This window comes from Grammomys surdaster, unplaced genomic scaffold, assembly GCF_004785775.1.
Source record: "Grammomys surdaster isolate TR1022 unplaced genomic scaffold, NIH_TR_1.0 126219, whole genome shotgun sequence".
In the NCBI taxonomy this organism is placed as follows: Eukaryota; Metazoa; Chordata; class Mammalia; order Rodentia; family Muridae; genus Grammomys; species Grammomys surdaster.
Window position 1 is genome coordinate 4,683,866 of NW_021621022.1, and position 22,938 is coordinate 4,706,803.

The 22,938-nt window shown below is 47.4% G+C and overlaps 1 protein-coding gene across 2 annotated transcripts in view; it reads left to right on the top strand.

Annotated features, from left to right (window-relative positions):
* Positions 1-7,167: 7,167 nt before the first annotated feature.
* Scara5 (scavenger receptor class A member 5) overlaps positions 7,168-22,938 on the top strand; it is a 92,827-nt gene continuing 77,056 nt past the window's right edge. For both annotated transcript variants that reach the window (XM_028758832.1, XM_028758833.1), the window contains exons 1-2: positions 7,168-7,514; positions 11,888-12,005. In XM_028758832.1, the coding sequence (XP_028614665.1) occupies positions 11,894-12,005 (112 nt within the window). In that variant the 5' untranslated portion in view covers positions 7,168-7,514; positions 11,888-11,893. The remainder of the gene's footprint in view (positions 7,515-11,887; positions 12,006-22,938) is intronic.

Sequence of the window (22,938 nt, forward strand, 5' to 3'; positions counted from 1 at the left end):
GCCTCTCTACTGATCTATTTGAAAACAATTTCTGTGAATGTAGAGAAGCCAAAAGACTCATGCCATAACCCAGTCTGAGGTTTTTGTTGTTGTTCTTTAGAAATAGAGAAGATACACATAAAAAGTAACAGCTTAAGGGGTTGGAATGAATGCCAATGGGAAACAGGTTTTCTGTGTGAGAGTTGAGAGTTTAGGGAGCTCTTGCTTACTATGTAAGCCTTAAAGAACTCTCTGACTTATTTTTTAAATAGTAGAATGTTTATATGCCTTCCTTTGATAAATATACAATCTAAATAAAAAATAAAGTTTCCATTTTGTGTCTACTGTAACTCATGCTTCAGAAAAGAAGAGACAGACAATAATTCATCACTCTTTCTCTCCCTTTCTTCTTTAAAGTTTTTTTTTTTCAAAACAGGGTTTCTCTGCATAGCCCTGGCTGTCCTGGAACTGGCTTTGTAGGCCAGACTGGCCTTGAACTCAGAGATCTGCCTGCCTCTGCCTCCCAAGTGCTGGGAATACAGGTGTGCGACACTAATCCCAGCTCCTTGTATTTTAAAAATCTACCTGTGTAACTTCCTTTGTTTTGCCATTCTTTCTCGATCTTTGTCTTTTTTTCTCATTTCCTCTTTTCCTGGTACTTGTTGAAATGTTTTTAGTATTAAGCTCATTGTGTCTACTGGACACCACATGTCCCGGTCTCGGTTGCTACTAAAAACACGCATGGAGTGTTCTTTCTTTCCCTGACCACAGCAAGCTAAGTGGCAAAGTTAGTTGTGAGTGACTTCTCAGCACAATGGAGGGGGTTTCTTACAAGTTTCTTTCAGAAGTGGGAGCAGCATTAGAGGTCACCAGGCCCAACAAGCCACATGATGTAAGAGACCCTTGGTGTGGTAATCCTGTTGGAAACAGAGTCCCAGGCTGTGATCACACAAAGCCCATGATGAGACCTTTCCATCCTGACAACCAGTTCTAGATGGGTCAGTGCTGAAACAGGATGTTATGGTTTGAATGAGAAATGTTCCCTATAAACTCATGTATTTGAACACTGGTTGGTGGTGCTGCATTGGGGGAGGTTATGGAACCCTTAGGACACAGAACCTAGCTGGAGGGAGTCCATCACTTGGGGCGGGCTTTGAGGTATTATAACCTTATTCCTTTCTCCTTCCTGTGAGTGGATGAAGTGTGATCAGCCCTTCTCAGCATTGTGGATCCTCCCTCTGGAACTCTAAGCTAAAATGAACCCATCCTTTTGGTTGCTTTTGGTTATGGTATTTTATCAGAACAGCAGAAAAGCAACCTATACACAGGTCCTTTGCATGTGGAGAAAATTCTGCATCTCCCTCTTGGGTAATTCAGAGAAATCCAGAACCTTCTTCCCATGACAGCTCTGCACATATTTGTAACCCAAAACCTCCTCTGAAGTGATTTCTTCTCAGAGCAGAACTTGCCCCTTTCTGGCCCACTTCTGGATCCTTCAGCTTCCCGGTTCCAGTTCCTATTGGATGAATCTAGAAGTAAACAAATACTATCCCATATGCATTTGTCAGTGCGCAGTTCAGGGGCTCTGTGACCCCCCCCCCCCGCTCTGGCCATCTTTAACTCATCATGACTTACATTAACTCAGAGTCATGTAAAGTAAGATCTTTTTATAAAAATGTGCTCTGGGAAGCCTGGTATCCCACATCCTGTCCATGGGAAGGAACATCATCCCAGCACGGGTGTCTGTTTTACATTTATCCCAGTACTCTCCTCTTAAGGGTTTTGGCCCAGTGTCTCACTCTGCTTTGACTAGCTTCTTATGATTGAATGTTTGGCTACAAACTACAAATTGCTCGCATTATGATCATTTCATTATCTAACTCTCAAGCAAAATTTAAATCATCTTGATTCTGAGATACACTCCTTAGAAAGTACCCTGCATCTCTGAGTTTGACAATACAAGGAGCACCACGTAGGTCCCCAGACGTAGTCCAGGGAGGATGCTCCCTGCCTGTGACCTTACTGCCCATGACCCTGGGCCAGTGTCGGGAAACATGGGCTGTCTCCTGCAATTCATCATCCACACACCTTCTAGGGAATGAACAAAGCAGATGGTTGGGTAGATTTCCTGATGGGTAAAGAGCAGGGAGCACCACAAGGCAGAGGCCCCTGCCTCCCTGACGTGGAGTCAGCACCTGCTGTCAGCAGCTGGACACTGTGGAGACCCACATGACAATTACTATCTCATTTGTCAAGAGCTATCAACGTTGAGAAATAATAGCTATGGCTGAGCTTTGGGAATCCTGAGCATGTTTTTAAAGAGTCTTTCTCTTAAATAGCCTTGAGATAGGAAAGCCAAAACTAGGAACTTGGTTTCACAGACTAGAAAAGTTGGGTTCAAAGAAGTTTCATAACTTTTCCCACAACCACAGGGCTGGAGAGGCTGCCGAGCTGGAGACCTGCTCTTCTCTTCACAGGGCCCTTCTGAGGGCTGCTGCTTGTGAAGTTCAGCAAGTATTGACTCTCTACTTCCTCTGGGCCCGTTTCTGGGCTATGTGCTGGAATAGGACACACACAAGACAGATGTAATCCCAAGAAAACAGGAAGCCCTCAATCGCCACGTTGTGGTCTGACGTGACTCCTCACCAGGAGCACAGAACTGATGCGGTTGCCATGGTGAGTTCTCAGTTATGCAAAAACATCATCTCCTCATATTAAACACTCATGTGCACATTCCTTACTTTTACAGATTTAGCTATGGGCAAAGCCCAATTAGCCTTCCATCATGTGTCCTGTTATCTCACGGTGGTGACAGTGATGGGGATGCAGGTGACCAGCTACCATAAGCTCATGGTCTGGATGGGAAAAAAACCGATTTTGGACAGATTTTTACTATTGTTTTATTTTAATGGCAACCCATTTTTTTTTACTTATTTATTTGTTTATTTTGCACGTGTGTGCACTTAGGTGTGCATCACAGTGTGCATGTGGAGGTAAAATGACAACTCGCCGGAGTCAATTCCCACCATGTGAGTTCCAGGGGTCAAACCTGGGTCATCAGGCTTGGCAACAAGCACCTTTGCTTGTTGAACAATCTTACAAGCCCTGGACTGTTCCAAGCTTCGAAGACAAAAAAGAGAGAGAGAGAGAGAGAGAGAGAGAGAGAGAGAGAGAGGGAGGGAGGGAGGGAGGGAGGGAGGGAGGGAGAGAGAGAGGGAGAGAGAGAGAGAGAGAGAGAGAGAGAGAGAGAGAGAGACCTGAGCACCCTGAAGTACTTCTTGCTCACTAAAAAAGAAAGCCCACCTTCCCATCCCCTACTCCCCTCTCTTACCCAGAGCCTGGAGCTTTTAATTCACAAAGATAATAAGCAAGTGAAATGCCCAAAAGGAGGGATAAGGCTGGAGAGATGGCTCAGCTGTTAAGGGCACTGGCTGTTCTCTCAGAGAACCCGGGTTCAGTTCCTAGCACCCACAACCATCTGTAACTCTAGTTCCAGGGAATCCAATGGCTCTTCTGGCCTTTGTGAGTTCCTACAAGTATGGGTGCACATATATGCATTCTGTCACACACCCATACACATGAAAAATTAAATAAATGAAGAAGTAAACAAATTGTGGGTCCACGTACATAATGTTAGACTACTCAGCAAGAAGAAAGGAAAAAACCAGCAAAGACTTAACTAGTTAGTACAGATAAATCTTATCCTGAGACAAGCCAGATGAAACAGAAACAAATGGGGGAAGGGAAAGTGTCCTGGACCATAGCCACTGGCTTTAAAACAATACACAGACTCCTCCAACAATCGTACAGCTTGACAGTCTTGTGCATGTCTGCGGGCCTCGTGCAGACAACTAGCCCCTGTCTAAATCAGTGTCTTACTCACAGGTGGTACAGGAGGGGCTTGGCCAGTCTCTTGTTACTTTTCTGCTTCTGTGATAAAATTCCATGACCAAGGCAGCTTATGGAAGGAAGAGTTTGTTTGGCTTACAATTCCCCAGAGTCAGAGTCCATAACAGTGGGGATGTCATGACACAGGAGCAGAAGGTGAGGGCTCACATCTTGAACCCCAATAGAGGAGGAGGGAGGAGGGAGGGAGGGAGGCAGGAAGGGCAAGGTGGGGAATAGGGGGAGAGAGAGAGAGAGAAAGAGAGAGACAGAGACAGAGACAGAGAGACAGAGAGAGACAGAGAAAGAGACAGAGAGACAGAGACAGAGAGAGAGACTGAGACTCTAAGTAGGTTAGGCTTTTACTTTCAAAGCCTTCCCCCCAGTGGCACACTTCCTCTAGCAAGGACACACCCAAACCTACCCAAACAGTGCCACCAACTGGGGATCAAATGCCAGAGACAATGAGGAACATTTCTCATTCAAACCACCACTCTTGGGCTGTGCTTAGATTTTATCCCCCTCCTGTTTGTCCTGTCTGTCTTCTTTCCCTACTTCTAAAGCAGGTCAGTGTAGGTTTGCGAATAATAATAATAATAATAATAATAATAATAATATAATAAAGATGATGTCCACTTAGGCACGGTTGGTGTTATAGTCTGGATCTGAAATTCCCATTGCAGGATTCATGGTTTGAATGCCTGGTTCTTAGCCACTGGTGCTATTTTGGGATGCTGTGGAGTCTTTAGAAGGTGGAGCCTGACTGGTGGAAGCCATACCCCAGCCTCGGCTTCCTGCCTTGGTATCTGTTTCCTGTCTGCCATGTTGTGAACATTCTCCACCACACCCTCTGGCATCCACCACACCTTCTCTGCCAGGGTGGTCTGAAGTCACGAGGCAAAGGAAGCCTTTCCTCCCTAGTTGTCATCAGGTATTGTGGTACCAGGAGCCACAAAGGAGAAGACTACATAGGGAAACTCCAGGTCTTAACAACTGTCCTTATTTGTGGTATAAAACAGAATGCCTGTGAATAGAAATCTAGAACAAACAGGGATTCGTTTCTTCCCCATTTGAGACCTGAGAGTCCAAGATAAAAATGCCAGCCTCTGGGGTGTTCTTACAGTGTGATCATGTGGCAGGAGGCAAGAGAGAATGAAGGTCCAGTCTTGCACCATGGCAACAGACAGACAAGAGGAAGATATTTCTGTAAATCCTTCTTGCAATGTTTGAGTTGGCTCCCGCCATTCCCACTAGGCCCCGCCTCCCTGCACTGCTGCACTGGAGACTCAGTTTCTGGGACACGAGCTTCAGCCACAAAACTGACGCACTGCATTTCTTGCTGATGCATATGTGTCTGTAATGAAGGTCTGTGAGTGTCACATTCTGAGGGCACATCTAGCTAGATGGAAGATGCCATTCCCAGGGACGTTGGTGACAAGTTGAGTGACAGAAGCATTCTTCTTGTAAGGAGTAATAAAGGGGGTGATTACAGGCCTAGACTCATGGCAGCTGTCTGGGGCCGAACTGCAGCTCTCCACTCATAGGCTGGAGTGACCCAAGACAGATCACTTGGTCTCTGTGAACTCGGTTTCAGGAGCAGCGCAAGGCCACAATGTCCCTCACTGTATTAACACCGTCCACATCTGCAGATCCAAGCTGACCACAGATCAAAAGTATGTTTTTTAAGTAATCAGGGTTTGTACTGAATATTAAAATGTTTCCTTATCCCAATTTTCAAAACTATATGGTATGATAGCTGTTCACAATAACATTTACGTTGTGTTGGATAGCATGCATAACCTGGAGATGTTAGAGTAGACAGGATACTGGGAAGGGCCTTTATGCAAAAACCATGATGTTTTATGCTGGGCACTTACATGCCTGAGGTTTTGGCATCTATGAAAGAGTCCTGAATCTAACCTCATGAGGATATCAAGAACCAACTATATAGGCATTTGAAAAGCATTCAAAATAGTGCATGCATACATCTGTATATATAGTATGTAACACATCATAAAGTGTACCCTTTCCCTCTTCCTCTTCCTCTTCTTCCTCCTCTACTTCTTCCTCCTTATACAAGGACTGCTTCTTTCTTCCTGCAAAGCAGTGTCCTGCAAGAGCTTCCCCCCTGAGACAGTCAGAAGGGTCGACACTGAAGAGGACTAACATTTTTCTGAGTCAGTTGGCAGTTTCTCTGTGGTCAGAGTTGAGTTTGGCAGACTCTTCCCCTGTCAGAAACACGACCTTGAAACCCTGTTCTCATGCCCAACCAACAAACGGGGATTTATTTATGAATGTTAGCTTCTGCACACTTCGGTCCAGATCCAGTATCTGATGTATCCGACCGTGGTTCACACTGGGTTCTTGGGGGAGGGATGGCATGTCTCTCTGATATTCTCTGTTCCCACTGCTCTCATCTGAATGCATTGCTTTTTAAATGCCTGCTTGGATCTCTTTTTACTCCTTTTAATTTGTATTTCATTTTATTGTGTGCATCTGTATGTGTGTCCATGTGTCCATGTGTATGGAGAGGAGACTGAAGTCAAGTCCAGATGTCATTCTATCTTGAGAGTTTTTATACGGGCTCCCTTGCTGGCCTGGAACTCACCAAGTGTGCTAGGCTGTCTGGCCAGTAAGTCCAGCAATCTTCTTGTCCACAGCTCCCCAGCACTTGGGTCACAATGTGTGCCACCCCACAGTCTTTTTTACGTGGGTGCTGGGGACCTGCTTGAGAGGTCAGGGCCCTGTGGACTCAGCTATATCCCAGCCTGGTGTATCTCCTTATTACAAGGGAATTGTGCTGAGCTTTCCAGTTCTTTGAGGCCCAGTCAGACTTTCAACCAGCTGACTTCTCCCAGACCCTTTAGACCCTGGCCTTGTGACTGAATTGTGTTGAGCTTGACTTCAGGAAGTTCTTTCAGAACCCCCCAGACTTTCCTCTAAATAGCACCAGTGTGAATTGTCCAAGTCCTTTGGGAGTGGATGTAACTTCAGGAAATGCCAAACTTGCTGAATGAATTGAGACATGCCAGTTCCGTGCTACAGTAAATTTTACAAGACTGGTCTCTTTGGGTGTGTCTTAAACCAGGTCTAGCTGCCATTTTCCCAGAAGCTGTCCAAAAAGTATTTTGAGCAGGGCCATGAAAACAGTCAAGAGTCCCAAAGCTAAGGGCTGGAAACGCGGGGCAGAGGTGTAAGTCTGAGGGTGGCCACAAGAGGGCAGGCGTAGTCCAGACTCCCTCTAGCAGTGGCTTTTAGAACTTTTTTAAAAATAAAGACTGGAGGTTGGAGCACCTCCCACCCAGTCAGTACCTAGCAGAGCTGCTGGTGACTCCGCAGAATATCTCCGGATCGCTTTCTGAGACTGACCGACACTGCACCAAGACAGAGAGTCCCATGTGCAGACCCGTCATTCAGCCACTTTGTTGAACTGGTCCTTCCATAGAAGTGACTCTGTGGCCCTGACCTAAATCACTAGGTGACCCTGAAGCCTCTTTCTATATGACTCCATCTGGATTTGGCTGGCTGTGGGGACAAGCTTCAAGGGACTACTTTCTGGGTCTCCGTGGGGTAGCAGTCAGCTCTCTGGCTACCATGGCAATCGCTGGGAACTGAAGGGACAGGATCCAGCCTCAGCTTGGTGCAAACAGGTGAGTTTTGACGTTTTAACCTAGAAGCTACTGGATAATGGTGCCCCAAAGGGCAGATGAAGAAAGCGTTGCAGACAGGGACCCTGGAGTTGCCTCGCTCCAGGTGGGAGGGTCCCAGGGATCTGAGCCTGTAGACACACATGGGCCCCAGGACTCAATTGCTAGGGCTGTAGAGTGTGAGCCCGCATCCGGATGCCAGAGGGATGCTGTGGCTTCAGCGGCATCTCTGGCTGTCTTATGTCTCATGTCATAGCTCCAGAGCCTATTCAGGAAGTAAATGTATATGCACACCTGTATGCAGTGTGTGTGTGTGTGTGTGTGTGTGTGTGTGTGTGTGTGCATGCATGCATGGCTTCATGCATGGGTACATGTGCACACATGTGAGTGTGTATGTGTATATGTGTGTGTAAACACACCAAGGTGTGTCAAATGATGCAGGAGGTTATTAGTGAAGCATCTGGACCTCTATAAGTGTGAGTTAGGATCCAGTGAACGGAGTACAGTTAGAAAAAGAAAGGATTTAAGTCCTAGCTAGAAACTTTGGGGGAGGGCATTTGCAGTGACTTTATTTGGTTTAAATGAGTTTTAGAAACCAGGCAATCCAAAGAGAAGCTGTAAGCCCTGCCAAGTGAGAGGCAGGAACCCACAGAAAAAGATTCAGAGTCACAAGTGAGGCCTTGGTCTATCTCCCTGCCTCAGCAATTTAATTTAGCCCTTTTGCTGCTCCCGAACCAGTCTTATCGAACCTCAGTCTTATGCCACTTCTGAGGCTGCTTTTTTTCCCCCAAAGGAAACTCCTCATAACTTCACTTCTGGGACTTTTTGAGCAAGGGGGTGTCCTCAGGGCTCTGAGTCCTCCTCTACCTGCTGAGGAAGAATTCTACAAAATCTTTCGACTGTCCCTGCTATTTTGTATAGCTGTAAAAAAAGTCCTCGCTCCTGTATCAGCTCACATGATGCTCACCATGTCCTTCACCCTCCCCAGGGAGGCGGTCAGCAGAGTGGACTTCACATCACAGGAGTGAGGCGTAGAGGTGATGAGGTCAGCAAAGTGACCACCTTCCCAAACTGAGAAAAAGGAGCCCTTGTGCCATGAGCTCCCTCCCTCCCACACCTGCACAGAGTTTGAGGATGCCCCTGGGAAGCTGTCAGATGGACTCTGGAAGCAAAGCTTGGCCCCCACCCCATCCTTTGTGGGGAATGATTCATAACACCCCCTGGGGGTGAGTAGAACCACCCTCCCCATTTACAGCATGCGTCCCTCTGATTAGCAAAGCTGAAGTCCAGGCTCCTTGAGCACCAGGGACCTGTGGCTCCATCCATGTGGCCCATGTTTCCCTTCCAGCCTTCTCCTCTGCTCATGCCCTTACAAAGGTGCACTGGCTGCTCCTCCAAGGTGTGCCCAATGCAGCCCCTGTTACAGATGCCCTGAAGGTGGGTACTGAAAGTGACTGACACATATGTATACCTTTGATACAGTAGCCCGTGATGGAGTCAGTGCTGTGTGTGGGGACCCTTGGACCATCTATCTAATTACTACCTCTTTGACTCTTTATTTCAGTATTGTCATTCTTGCCTCTTTGATCTTGGCTAGGTTATCTTTAAAATGGGGATGATAAAATGATGATCTGCCTTCCTGCCTTGTTCGTGGTGCCCCCAAGAGTTGCTCCCAGGAAGTGCTCTCAGGAGGCTTGGGGGGTGGGGGGGGGGAAGGGACAATCGGTCTGAGGCTCAAGGGATGTCTCCAATACATCAGCAGCTTCCATGATTACCACTACTCTAGATGGTCAGCTGTGACCTGCCTGAGAGCACAAACTGGGTCTAAAGGTGGTAGAACAGGATCTCTGCATTCAGAACCTGGACTCTGAGAGGAGAAAACACAGCCCCACGTAAAACCATGGCAGACAGAACATGCTTATATTTTGTTTCCAAGTAATGAAGAATTGAGCATTTCTAAAGTCATCCCTCTCACATCTAGACCTGCTCTGGCCCAGCCTCTTTCTCTAGGCTGTTGCTCAGTCCACCCAGGAGGTGGGGAGGATGACTAGGAGGGGTTGCTGTGGGCACATTCTAGGTCACAGTGGTCTGGAGTTGATCAGGAGAGAAGGAAGGTAGCATGAAAGAGGTTCTGGGGACCTTTGGCTGCAGACACTCTTGCCTTTGGCAGAGCAAGGGTTATCACAGGCTGCAGAGACAGTGGCCTCCAGCTTTGTAGCTTCTTAAGATTGAGGCCAAAGGGGAAGGACCACACACATCCTGAGACCAGGGAGGATCCCCTATAGTTGAGCAGAGCTAGAGCCATCCAGTGCCCCACCTAGAGGCTGTTGCTGGGCGGAGGGCTTGGATGGAGAGCCAGTGTTAGGACATTAGCGTATTGGACACCAAGGGGGAATGGCTGGATGGGAGCTGTCTATGAGAGAAGTCCTGATAGACCCAAGGACCATCTCCCTCTCCTGTCCCTCTCATAGACTGGAAGAAAGACTAGTGTCTGAGCGCCTATGTGTATATATGTATGTACCCAAGTGGGTGAGCCAGAGTGAGGGAATGAGGGACCCCATTATTTGGAATAATAGAGCGAAAGACCCCATCACTCCAGGATCATTAGATAGGTAGTTGATCTGCCACTGGTCAGTTTAAGCCTCCTCTCCTCCCCAAAGGCCAAGTCTCTGTTCTGGAAGCTTCTCTGGTAGACCAAGTTCAAGTTGTAAAGAGACACATGGTTTTGCTTTGCCCTTTCCCCTCCTTCTTTATCCCCATGGATGCGTCCTTCATGCCCTGCCTCTAAAGAGAGAAGGATGGCTCCCAAATCCCATGGTAGTCTCCTTGACTCCCTACCGGTACCTTCCAGGCACCATGCATCTCACCCAGGCTGTGGGTCCTGCTTGTTTCTCAGGATCCCAGTGTATCTGTTTCATCCTGGGCTTGTGCCATCTTCTTGGGGCTTTGTTTTTCCAAAATTCACTTTGAAGAGAAATAAATGCCTCTCCCATCTGACTTGTTTTTTCTTCTCTTTACCTCTTTGCCTACCTTCTCCTCTACTTCTTCCCTCCCCTTCCCCGCTTCTTTATTTTGGTTAAATAGCCAGACAGCTAAAGAACATCAGGAAAACAAGTTGACATATACTTGTGTCCAGTTAGATTTGTGCTGAAATCAATGTGTAAAATTACAGACCGTGTACGTGAGGAAAAAGCCAAAGGATTTTGTATAAACAAACACTTTGCGATTCAGTTTTATAAAAAGGATTTTTCTCATTACACAAAGAATGCAAATTCATCTTAGAGAACTCAGAAAATCCCTTCCAGCCCGGGGCTCATAATGCCTTTCTGCCCCAGAGCCACCCGCACAGGCTCTGAGTCCTTCCAGTCACACAATTATGCGCGGCAGAATGGGATAATGTGGGCCACACTGCTATGCAAACACCATGGCTGGGTCTCTTCAAGTGAGAGTTTCCCAAGTCAGGAGCTTGGGATGCCCTTGGGGACATCATGCAAGTGTAAGCCCCCCAACCAACAGTTGCTCAGTAAGACCTATGGAGAACACTCACCCCCTAGACTCCCCAGGAGATGAATTCCTGCCACAGCCTGCTGTGGGGTTAGGGACCATCCGATGTTCTCAGCTGATTCTAACCCATCTCAATGCATCTGTGCCTCCGAATTCCCTCTTGGCAATTATCCAACCCTCCCAGGGCCACTGATGCTTACACAGTGGTTCCCAATCTTTCTAATGCCGTGACCCTTTAATACAGTTCCTCATGCTGTGGTGACCCCCGACCCTAAAACTATTTCATAATTGTAATTTTGCTACTGTTATGAACTGTAATATAAATATCTGTGTTTTCTGATGGTCTTAGGCAACCACTGAGAGAGGGTTGTTCAACCACCAAAGGGGTCATGATCCACAGGTTGAGAACTGCTTGTAGGAGTTACTCTCAACTCATCATTTGGATGATAGAGTCTCTTTCAAGTACTGCCCAGTGTGGCCATGGTGTCCCCAGCCCAAGGCTCCAGCCCCACAGAGAGCTGTTGAAAAGACAGGACAGAGCCCATACTTGGTCTTCTAGCACTGAATGGGGAGAACTGGAGATGGAGGGGTCCTGAGAACCTGAATGATGCTCCCAGCTCCTGCTGGGTAGAAAGAGCCCTGCTTCAGGGTGGGGGTCACATGGGCGGGCACCTCCAGGCTGGGGTCATATGGGTGGACACCTCCAGACTGGGGTCACATGGGTGAGCACCTGCAGGATGAGGTCACATGGGTGGGCACCTCCAGGCTGGGAGTTGTATGGGGCAGGTACCTACTTATACCATTTGTTTATCACATAGTTGACTCTGTGTCTCCTCTGCTCCCTGTGCTGCCCGGTGCCTCTGCTGCTTCAGGATACGATGGACAACAAAGCCATGTACCTGCACACCGTGAGTGACCGTGACAACAGCTCTATCTTTGAGGAACCCTTTGATGGCAGGAGCCTGTCCAAACTGAACCTGTGTGAGGATGGTGAGTGGGTCTACCTGTCTTGGACTTTGGAGCTCTTCCTGTGGTGTTGAAGGCCCTTGCTTTCCACCATGTTTTGGCTACCTCAGTGCCTGCCGCCTTCCCCCATTTATTTCTGCAGATATTGAATGTCCTATCTTCAAAAATCTCTTTTATGACTTTTCTCATTCATCTCAATAAACCTATGTCATTAGCAAAATGAGAACTCATTTTGTAGGTGGGCACATTGAGACTGAGGACATCAAATATTCCGTAACTCACCAGTCCCACAGAGTGGCTCCAGTATGGAATTGGCAGCACCTGTTCCCTGTGTACCGGCAGGCAGGCATTAGTAAATGTCTGTACTGTTGTTGGTCAAGTACTTAATGAAAGTTTGCTTCAGGCACAAACCCACTCTTCACTGGGCTTATGTGGAATAGGAGAACACCATCCTACTTCTGAGAGAAAAGGAATGAGGCCTACAGGGTTGTTCTGAAGGGCATCAGGCTGGTCACCTAGAGACAGCCCCTAGTCCACGGTGGAGTGTGCAGCCTGGTTCTTTGCTTTGTGACACTGTCCATAGCCTTTCTCAGGAGTGTTGGCTCTGTCTTTTTTTCTCACAGGGGAAGATATAGAAAAGGAAGAGGTATCTGGGAGAGGAGGAAGGGAACAGCCCCTGCAGGAGGGGCAGACAAGGAGATCTAAGCTTCGAAGTAAGGGTTCTTTGGCTCACTCCTGGGTACTCTCAGCAGTTAGTTCTTCCCCTGAGTTCTAGTCTATGTGTTGGGTGTCAGGGATGCTCTGGAGAGGGACTGGAACAGCACCTGCCCTCGTGATTGCTAGTGGGAGGAGGAGCAGGCTTGAGAGGAGTCTCCTTGGTGTGGATGTTGAGACAAAGCAGGGAAGTGGCTTCAGGAAAAGAGCATGAGAATGACCATACCATTTTGGCTCACCATTTGAGAGTACAGAGCATAATGACAGACAAGGTGTACTGTCAGGGGCCACATTTCATCCTTAGTCAAGAAGCAGAGAAGATGAATGGGGTTGCTAAGCTCCCTTGCTCTGTTTTATTTACTTGGGGACCCTTGCCAATGGGATAGTGCTGGTGGGTCTCCCACTTCAGTTAAACTTCTCTGAACATCTTCCGGGATGCACCTATAGATGTGTCTCCAAGGTGATTCTAAACCTCATCAAGTTGTCAATCAAGATAAACCATCACACAAAGATTTTGAAAGAGAAGAGTTGGCAAAAGGTTCTGTCAGCTTGTTCCCCAGACTAAGCCAGTGTCCTGATGCCTGGGCAAGAGAACAAAAGTGTGCATGCCTCAAATTACACACACACACACACACACACACACACACACACACACACACACACCTGTGCGTGCTCATGTGTGCACTTGTTTGTCTTGCTCAGGAAGTCAGCGAGGATGTTGCCGGACCACACTCTTGATTCAGTTCTATTCTCGTTGACATATTGTAAAAGAGGCCAGGTGTGGCCAGAAAGGACCGTGCTTGTGAGTAGTTGGAGGGAGTCACCCAGGGTCAACCTGGGACACCAGGCCTGGAGTAGGAGCGAAGCCTGTGTTGTGGGGTGTCACTGGGACTGCCACCTTTCCCCTCCCCTCTCCCATCTCTCTCCCTTATGTTCTGGACCTCAGATCAAAAACAATCATTTTGATCAGGGAAACAAAACCAAGCAACAAGCCCAGCTTCTGTGCTTCCTGGTGCCAACCCGAGGGATCTGTCGGAGAGCCTTGGTGATTGATGGAGTTCTCAGCTGAGCTAGTGTCCTGAGTAGGGCTTCTCTGGGCCCCAGTTCTTGGTGCAGTGAAGCCAGGAGCTGTGGATTCCAGACTGACTCTAGGCCGGTGTCTTCATCCACCAAAAGAGAATACAGCTGATATCTCTGAAGTCGTTGCCTTAGGGGTGTGTCTCTTTAAGTTCAGACTTGGAGAATGATACTACCCAATCTAAAATCCAGTTAAAGCCCAGCCCCTGATCACTTGGCCAAGGATCCCAAACTCTTGTCTCTCGCCCCACTTCAGGATGGAGTCCCCAGTGTTCTTCAGAAAGACTGAATCTGTGGGTCTGTTTTGGAAGGATGCTGGTGCTTTTTTTTTTTTTTAATTAAATTTCCTTTCTAATCTTCCTCTCTGGAGAGCAAAACAGAGGAAGGAGAGGAGTGAGTCCAAGAGAGGCAAGGAGAAACTGGAAGGAGATAACAAACAGATGGAAGCCTGGGCCAGGCCCATCCCAGAGGCCTTCAGTAGATTAAAACTGAAAAATGTTGGCCGAGCTCCAGGCCCCCTTCAGGGTTGCCTCCTCCAAGGTAGGAGAGGTGGAGGTGGAGACCGAGTATGTTTCTGAGGCTGGCATGGAGCAAGAGCCTTAAAACACAGCCTGATTATTCAGGTGTGACTCAGGCTTTAATGTAAATGGGACTTTAAGAACTTTGGGTGGGGGCTGGGGAGATGGCTCAGCCGTTAAGAGCACGGCTGTTCTTCCAGAAGTCCTCAGTTCAATTCCCAGCACCCACATAGCAGCTCTGTAACTCCAGCTGCAAGGAATATTCTCACACATGCATACATGCAAGTAAAACACCAATGGACATAAAATAAAAATGAATAAATTATGTATGAAAAAAGAAAGGAAAGAACTGTGGGTGTAAATATTCACGTTAGATGGAGGAACATCTTACAGGAGGAAGGGTTTGGGGGCTCACAGTTGGAGAGGTTCTAGCCCACATTTGGCTGGATCCAATGCTTTGGGCCTGAGGTGAGCAGAACATTGTGATGACTGGAACTCAGGCAGACGAGGCCAGCTTTTGACTTCATAGTGGCCAGGAAGCAGAGAGTAGTCCAGGACAAGTTGCAGTCCCCAAGGACATGCCTTCAATGACCTTCTTCTTCCAAGCAGACCCAGGTTTCAGAAGTTTCCATCACCTACAAATGATGTCAAATTACAAGCCCGTCATGGTGTCAATTAATGAGATTAATTAGGGGGTCTCTGTCCTCAAGGACCAGGTCCACTCACTGCCTGTGGACCAAGGAGGCTTCAACACCTCAGACTGTTTGGGGGACATAAACCATAACCAATCATTTTGTAAAATGTAGTGTATTCTAGCCAGCTAGGCTCTTTTTTCTCTGGGTAGTGGGTGTGTGTATGGTATGTATGTGTGTGTGTATGTGTGTGTTTGTGTTTGTGTATGGTGTGTGTATTGTGTGTGTATATGGTGTATATGTGATGTGTGTATGTATATTATGGGTGTGTATGGTATGTGTGTATTGTGTGTATTGTGTATATATGATGTGTGTATGGTGTGTGTATTGTGTGTGTGGTATGTATGGTGTGTGTGTGTTTGTATATGCTGTGTATATGGTGTATATATGATATGTGTATGTATGGTGTGTACATGTATGGTGTGGGCATGCGAGAGAGAGAGAGAGAGAGAGAGAGAGAGAGAGCGCTTCTGCTTTGCAGACTAAAGTAGAAGCTCCAGAGCATGGAAGCTGCATGTCCAGGAGAAGTGAGAGAGTGCTGAGGGTCGAAGTCTCATGCCACATGCTGGGCTAGAGGGTCCATTGCCAGGGAGTGTCCTCGGGGGACAGGAAGGGCCTCCTCCACCATGTCTCCTGCAACCACCTTGTAGCTTCTACTACTCATGGCTGTTTCCCCCTTCTGTCCAGTCTATTTCTCCACCTCTCTCTCTCTTCTTTCTCTCTCTCTCTCTCTCTCTCTCTCTCTCTCTCTCTCTCTCCTCTCTATCTCTCTCTGTGTCTGTCTGTCTGTCTGTTGCTCTCTCTCTCTTCCATCTGTCTGTCTGTCTGTCTGTCTTTCTGTCTATTGCTGGCTTTCTGTCTCTCTCCATCTCTCTCTCAGTTTCTCTCTCTCTCTCTCTCTCTCTCTCTCTCTCTCTCTCTCTCTCTCTCTGTCTCTGCTTGCTCCTAGCTTCTGTCCCTTTCTCTCCTTTCCTTGCCTCCTCTATTTCTGTTTCCCAGGTGATGAGGAAAGGGGAGGGACTTGGTCCGTCACTGGTCCCCTGCATAAAAGGCCCCTTCCACACCCTACAATCTGCAGTATCCTCACGTCCTTCAAGCTGCCCGCCTCCACAGTAGCCTCGGTAGCTCAGGTTCTCTGTACCTCTGTGGCTGCTTCTTCCTTTCTGTGTCCTATTGCCCAGCAGCCTCCCTGGAACCCACTGTGGACCATAAGGCTAACAGCAGGGCTACAACCTGCTCGACAATAGTGTAGGGGATGTGATATCAGAAATGTTTAGGAGAACCGTCCCAGAAAAGATCTGAAAGGCTCTTTGTGCCGTGTTACCGGTTATCCCTCCAAACCGAAACTCATAGCTGAGACAGCCAGTCCCGATTCCTATCCTTTCCTTTTCTCCCATGCTCCTTCCCACCTTCCCCACTCTGGCCTTTGTTTCTTCTGCCTGTTCAGCCAGCTGAGGACCACTCCAGGCTGGCTCTAACACACAGAGGGGTCCTGGGAATGGAAGGTGCCTGGCTGGGCCTGCCTGCTCTGAAGAGTGGTTTCTGTGTTTTGTGAGGCCCAGGGAGAGGTGTTAGAGTTAGGAAAACATAGTCCTACTCTCCCCATGGCCTCAGCCAGCCCCACCACATGCGTGGCGTCATCCATGGCTCCCCATGGGAAGCCAGGGAAGGTAATGAGTTACATGTGCTTCTGGTAATGGCAGGATGCCTGTAGCCTGGACTCCCCGGTCCCTCATTTCTTCCCCCATAAAATTAAATTATTCTCCCAGGGGACTTGCTACATCTACCTTCCATCCATCAGACATCTCTGCTTCATTTGGCGTAGCCGAGAGCTGCTGGGTGGCTACACAAGGGTCTGACTCTGACCTCACTGAGGGTCACCGCCCTTTACAGGTTAGAGCAGAATAGGGGTGTTAACCCATTCAGTACTGTAACACTAGAGTACATGTCCTGTTGAATAAGAGCAGAGAGCCAAGACTGGTAGATTAGGCTGTGCACTCTGGGGATGCTGGTGGCCTGGTGTCTCACTGGGTTTCCTCTCTAAGACAAGAAAGGGACAAAGAGGCCAGAATTTCAGTCTGTCAGATCATAGGCCACCACAGCCACTGTGGCCATGGGCAGAGGTCCCCAAGCCTGGTGCAGAAGCCTGTGTGTAGCTCTCTGATTCCACTTGACACTGTTCTTTTACGGCTTCATGTCTCCTTGGGTTCAGGTACAAGGGGCCCTAGCAAGAGATGGGAGGAGGAAAGACATGGGGGCTCAGGTGTGTCCTGCTCCCAAGGCCTGCTCTACAGGGCCACCTCAGGCTAGCGGACCTTTCTAGGAAAGCTTTTCCTTTCTGAGTTGCAGTTACTCTGTCTCATGCCTCAGACAGCCTCAGGCCCAAGGGCGATGGCAGCTCCTGGACCCTGTTCTATGCCTGGTGGGTGTCTCACCTCTTTAAAAAATGATTTTATTTATTATTTTATGTGCATCGGTGTTTGCCTGCATATATGTCTGTGTGAGGCTGTCAGATCTCGGAGTTACAGACAGTTGTGAGCTGCCATGAGGTGCTGGAATTTGAACCTGGGTCTTCAGTTGCTCTTAATTGATAAGTCATCTCTCCAGGCCCTAGAACACTTTTTTTGAAATCTAGAAGTATGTGCATTGGAGCAGGCCATCTGATGCCTGGGGGTTGGCTTTACTCAGATTCCTCATCCTTAAACGAGAATAAAGTCAATGTACCCCCAGGACCATGTATGACAGTAGACACTCCATCCAATGTGTTCCCCTGTTTACCTGTTTGAGACCCTGAAACCCTTGGAGAGGTGGGTAAGAAGGAAAAGGAAAGGAAGGAGGGAAGGAGGGAATTAGGGAAAAAGAAAGGAAGGTCCTAAATACAACACCACAGACAAACCCAGCATTAAATGTGTGTTGTCTATTCTTTGCTCAGATATGCTGAGCTTCCTTCTGTGGCACACCCTGCTCTGTTTTGGGGTAGAGGTGGCCAGCTGCAGCCTTCAGGGACACACCAAGCTCAGTCCTATTCATGATGGCTCAACCTTCCTGTCTTCAAAAGCAGACACCCATGTGACCCTTCCAAAGCCTTTGCTTGCAGCTGCTTGCAGAAGGGAAGAAGAGAAGACAGGGGCATTAAACTTGATTTTTCCCTGCCTACAGGAGAGGCCAGTTCACCCAGGCACAGCAGGGAAGGAGCTGGGCTGGAGGATGCAGACCTGCCTGCATCTGTCCTGCACTTCCACATTACAAACATCTTCAGCTCAGGCATTTGACAGAGACAGAAGAGGAATTGGAATCTTTACTGGAATTTGGGGCTACTCTACAAGCTGATGATCTTCATGGGATGTTTGTTTGTTTGTTTGTTTGTTTGTTGTGGAGCGTGTATGCACACACGTGTGTGTATGTGTGTGTCTAAGTTGGAGGGGATGTTTGTCTGTTATGGAGCATGTATGCACACACATGTGTGTATGTGTGTGTCTAAGTCGGAGGTCAGCACACACATGTGTATGTATGTGTGTAAGTCGGAGGTCAGCCTTTGGTGTTATTTCTCAGGCATCATGGACCTTGTTTTTCTCTCTGACCTGAAACTCACTGGCCAATCTGGGATGGCTGAGCAGTCAGCCCCAGGGATCTGCTTGACCTCCTGTCCCTGGTGCTGGGATTACACTCGTGTACTGCTGTGTCCAGTTCTTTGCATGGCTTCTAGGGATGCACTCAGGTTCATCTAAGGATAAACCTGATGTTTAGAAGGGGCGCACTTCACTGACTCGGCCGAGAAGGTGAGCTTTTGGTCTGAACTTAGGCAGAATTGTAGGCCTAGTGCTGTTTGAAATCCTGGATGTTTAGGCAGCATCCCCTCCTGTATTTGCAGTGTCCTTTTAAAGCAAGGGTGCTGCCTTTCATTTATTTAAGTTAAAACTTATTTATTTTTTTAGAATTTCGTATGTGTGTGCTGTAGTGACATCATTTCCACCCTTCACCCTGCCCCCGCCCCTGACTTGTCCCATTTGTTTAGGGCTGACCACTGAGTACTGGGTAGCCCAACAGGGGCTTGTTCTAGCAGAAGCAGATCTTTTTCTCTCAGCAACCATTAATTGCCTGTAGTTCTTCATCTAATGGTTGGGCATCCAATCCTGGTCTTCCTTGACACATTGTATCAGTCTTGTTTAGGTGACCAAATTTATGAGATTTCATGGGTGTGGCTTCCCTGTTCTGATTCTTTTTGTTTGTTTGTTTGTTTGTTTTTTCGAGACAGGGTTTCTCTGTGTATCTCTGGCTGTCCTGGAACTCACTCTGTAGACCAGGCTGGCCTCGAACTCAGAAATCCGCCTGCCTCTGCCTCCCAAGTGCTGGGATTAAAGGCGTGCGCCACCACTGCCCGGCTCCCTGTTTTGAGTCTTAAAATCTTTCTGTCCCCTCTTCAGTGATGTTCCTTCAGCCATGGGTGTGGGAGTTGTGTTGTAGATGCATCAGTCGGGGTTAGGCACTCCACAGTCAACTGTCCTCTTCATTTTGAGTAGTCATGGCTTCCTGTAATAGTCTCCAACTGCTGCAAAAAGAAGCTTCTCTGAGGAGGAGCGAGAGCTACACTTACCATGGGCATAAGGATACGTATTTAGAGTGCAGTTAGGAATTATGCTGGCTTTGGTAAGCAGCTGTAGTAGGTTTTCCTTTAGGATCTATGGCCTCACCAGCCACCAGTAGTTGGTAGCTGTCTCTGTTTAATGTACCAGACATTAATTCTCTCCTGTTGAATTGGCCTTACGCCCAATTTAGACAGCTGTTGGCTACCCTCAAGGCATAGGTACTATGTCTTGTATTGTACCCTTGGGGATATCGTGCTGTGTCGGTCATTGGTGTGGTCTGTAGGCTTTACAGCTGGGTAAGTTTATCGATTGGTTTTCTCTCTTGGCAGCTTACAAAGATTCTTCAGATACTACCTGGACTGTGGTGGCACACACCTTTATCTCAGCACTTGGGAGGCAGAGGCAGACAGATCTCTGAGTTTGAGGGTTAGCCTGGTCTACAGTGTGAGTTCCAGAGCTACACAGAGAAACTTTGTCTTGAAAAACAAAACCAAACAAATAATCTTCAGATACCCCTCAGGGAGAAGGTGGCTTCTCCAGATCAGTTCCTCTGAATCATGTATCCAAGTAATGGTGACTTCAGCAATAGGGTCTCGGTCACCTTCAAGTTCTAAGAGGCAAACAAAGGCCACAGCAAAAGCCTATATTGTTTTAGGAGTCTTTTTGATTTCTCTGACCGACAACTCGAAGATAGGTTTCTCATGTCTGGCCCTGAGAATTTCATTAGATAGTCTATGGCTCTTGGGACAAGCATTATCACCTCAAGTGGCTTAACTTCATTATACATATTATTATTTTATATTATATTTATATTATATTTAATATATAATACAACTTTAAGGAAATCTGACATAATATGATTCCATTTGAGGGAAGAATAGTGGTAGTGTCCACCAGGCCCCATAAGTCATTCATTCTTTGTACATCCCACGGCCCTTTCCATCCCACTTGGTGGCTAGCCGGCTCACCTTGCCTGCTCCTCACCCCTGACTCGCTTTCCATCTCTCAGTCTTAGCTCTAAAGGCAAATGCACAGCAGCCAGCAGGCTGTCCCTACAGGCTGTCCCTACATTGGTTTTCTCTGATAGATAAGCACAAGCTATTGATTGCTCTCAGAGAATATTTATTGGGAGGAACCTAGGGGAACAGATAGGGCCCAGGACACAGAAACAAAATGATAAGACAATCTGGGAGTATTAGGATAGGCTGTCCTAGAGCCCCATGAGGTGAAATTAGCTCAGGCTGCCCCTTTTACCACCTTCTCTCCTTTTCTTAGAAATGGGTGTGAAAAGTTCAAACCCATTTGATAATAAGGGTGATCACTTCCTGTTACCTGTACCCTCCCCTGCACTTCCTCTGCTCTGATCTGTGTCTGAAGTGGAGCAGGATCACCCTATTTGCTGCTCACTGTAGCCCAGTCAGCTGTCCTGAGATAGGATAAAACCAAACCAAGTGTTGCTATTAGGTTTTCCTTTTCCACCCTCCCCCTCAACAATCAACACCAAAAAGATGGAGGGGCTTCTCTCCATCAATAACCAGCTAGCTGTCTTCTAATTCATTTCAATTATGACAGTATCTTCCTGCAAATAGTATCAGATCCCACAGACAGAGAGGTCTTATCCTAACACTGTCCCCATTAGAGAGCCCATTCATGCACCCAGGTGTGTTATGCTTCTAACCCTGGCTATAAATCCGACTTCGCACGGCCTCCTCCTCTGGCCTAATTGGTTTCAGTGGCTCAGAGCTCAGGAAAACACTGTTTAACTATGTGTCCCCATTTATTACAATAGGTGTTACCAAGGACACTGCTCAACAACCACATGGAAGCATTGCGTAGGATGAGGTAATGGGTTAGGAGCACAGAACCCCCATAACCTCCAGGGAGACACCATTTCCAACATCATCCACAAATTCTCAAAGCCCTCAGAACCTAATATTTTGTTTTGTCTGATTATCTAGTGTGACTGGGTAGCTCACTAGTTATTGCCGTCAGCCTTTATCCCTTTATGCTTCTTGGTGGTTGGGGGGAGGGCTGCACGTCCACCTCTCTCTGTGTACCTCACTCTTTTCGGTAGCCAGGCTTATTTTAAAGCTCTGTAGTTACTGATGTACAAAAAACCATTCTCTTTACTCTTGATGTTTCAAGGGTTTGGGGAGATTTCTCCAGAATAACACACACACAAACAAAACAAAACAAAACAAAACAAAAACACTGTATGCATCACAAGATCAAAGATGTTTAGGACCCTTCTGGGTCCTAGTAAGACTTACTGCATGGCCCACTGTCCCTTCAGGCCAGAGGCTTTCCTTTGCTTTGTCCTTGCTGCATATGTGTCTTCCTCCCTTTTATGAGCAAAGCTAAATGGAGTCCCCATTAGAGGCACAGAGTTCCAGCAGCAGCAGAGAGAGGTCATCTGGGGCCACCTCGCATTGTGCCTATTGTACAATGAAAACCACGTGAGAGATGAGTCACCAGCGTGCGGAAGAAGCTGATCCTAATGAGGTCAGACTTGGGCAGGTTTAACGGAGACCCTTGGATGAGCTGAGTACCGAGCGAGGTTCCTCCCAGTAATAAAACGCTGGCCCCACCTGCTGTTGATGGCCACCAGACCAACGAGAACCAGGACAAAGGACTGTCGTGAGTGTAACAACTCAAACTGGTGGATTTAGAATCATCCCATCCCCGGTTTGGTGTTGTTTCCACCCAGTTACTTTGGAGATAAATGGCTGATTTATCAGACCCAACTTGCAAGCACGTTTGTAGATCGGAAGAAAAACAAATCTAAGAAGATAACTCCCCAAAGGCCCTGAAATTATAACTAAAAAACTGAAACATTATTTCTAGAGGAAGTGAAAGTTATGTTTTCAGGGGAAGAGCATATTGACAAGGGACACCTCGGAATGCTTGAACGTGGCCTCACAGCCCTTACATGACAAACAGTCTTTAAATCTCCCTCCAGAGTCCCCACACCCATTTCTGCCCTCGTGGCAGGGCTGGGAGCAGGGCTGGGCTGCTTGACACTCTTCTTTGGGTACACTCTTGCTTCCATAATTAAGAGTACTCTACACTTCTAACCTCTGGGAATAATAAAATACTTTAAGAGAATCTCATTTTGGATATATCCTATCAAAAGAAATCAAATGTTTTCCCCTTAATAAAGAGACAATTCATTGTCTGTCCAAAAATGTGTCTTCACATTTTCTCTTGCTATGACAAGTGTCTTATTCTAGAACCATGGACTTCTATGCCCCAGATTTCATCATTGGATCAGAATGAGACTGTGCAGAGTGGAGTTTAGCCCAAAGAATGTCGAAGAAAGTTAATTCAGTTCCAGGGAACTGATTACATGATTTACCTACGTGGGCACCTA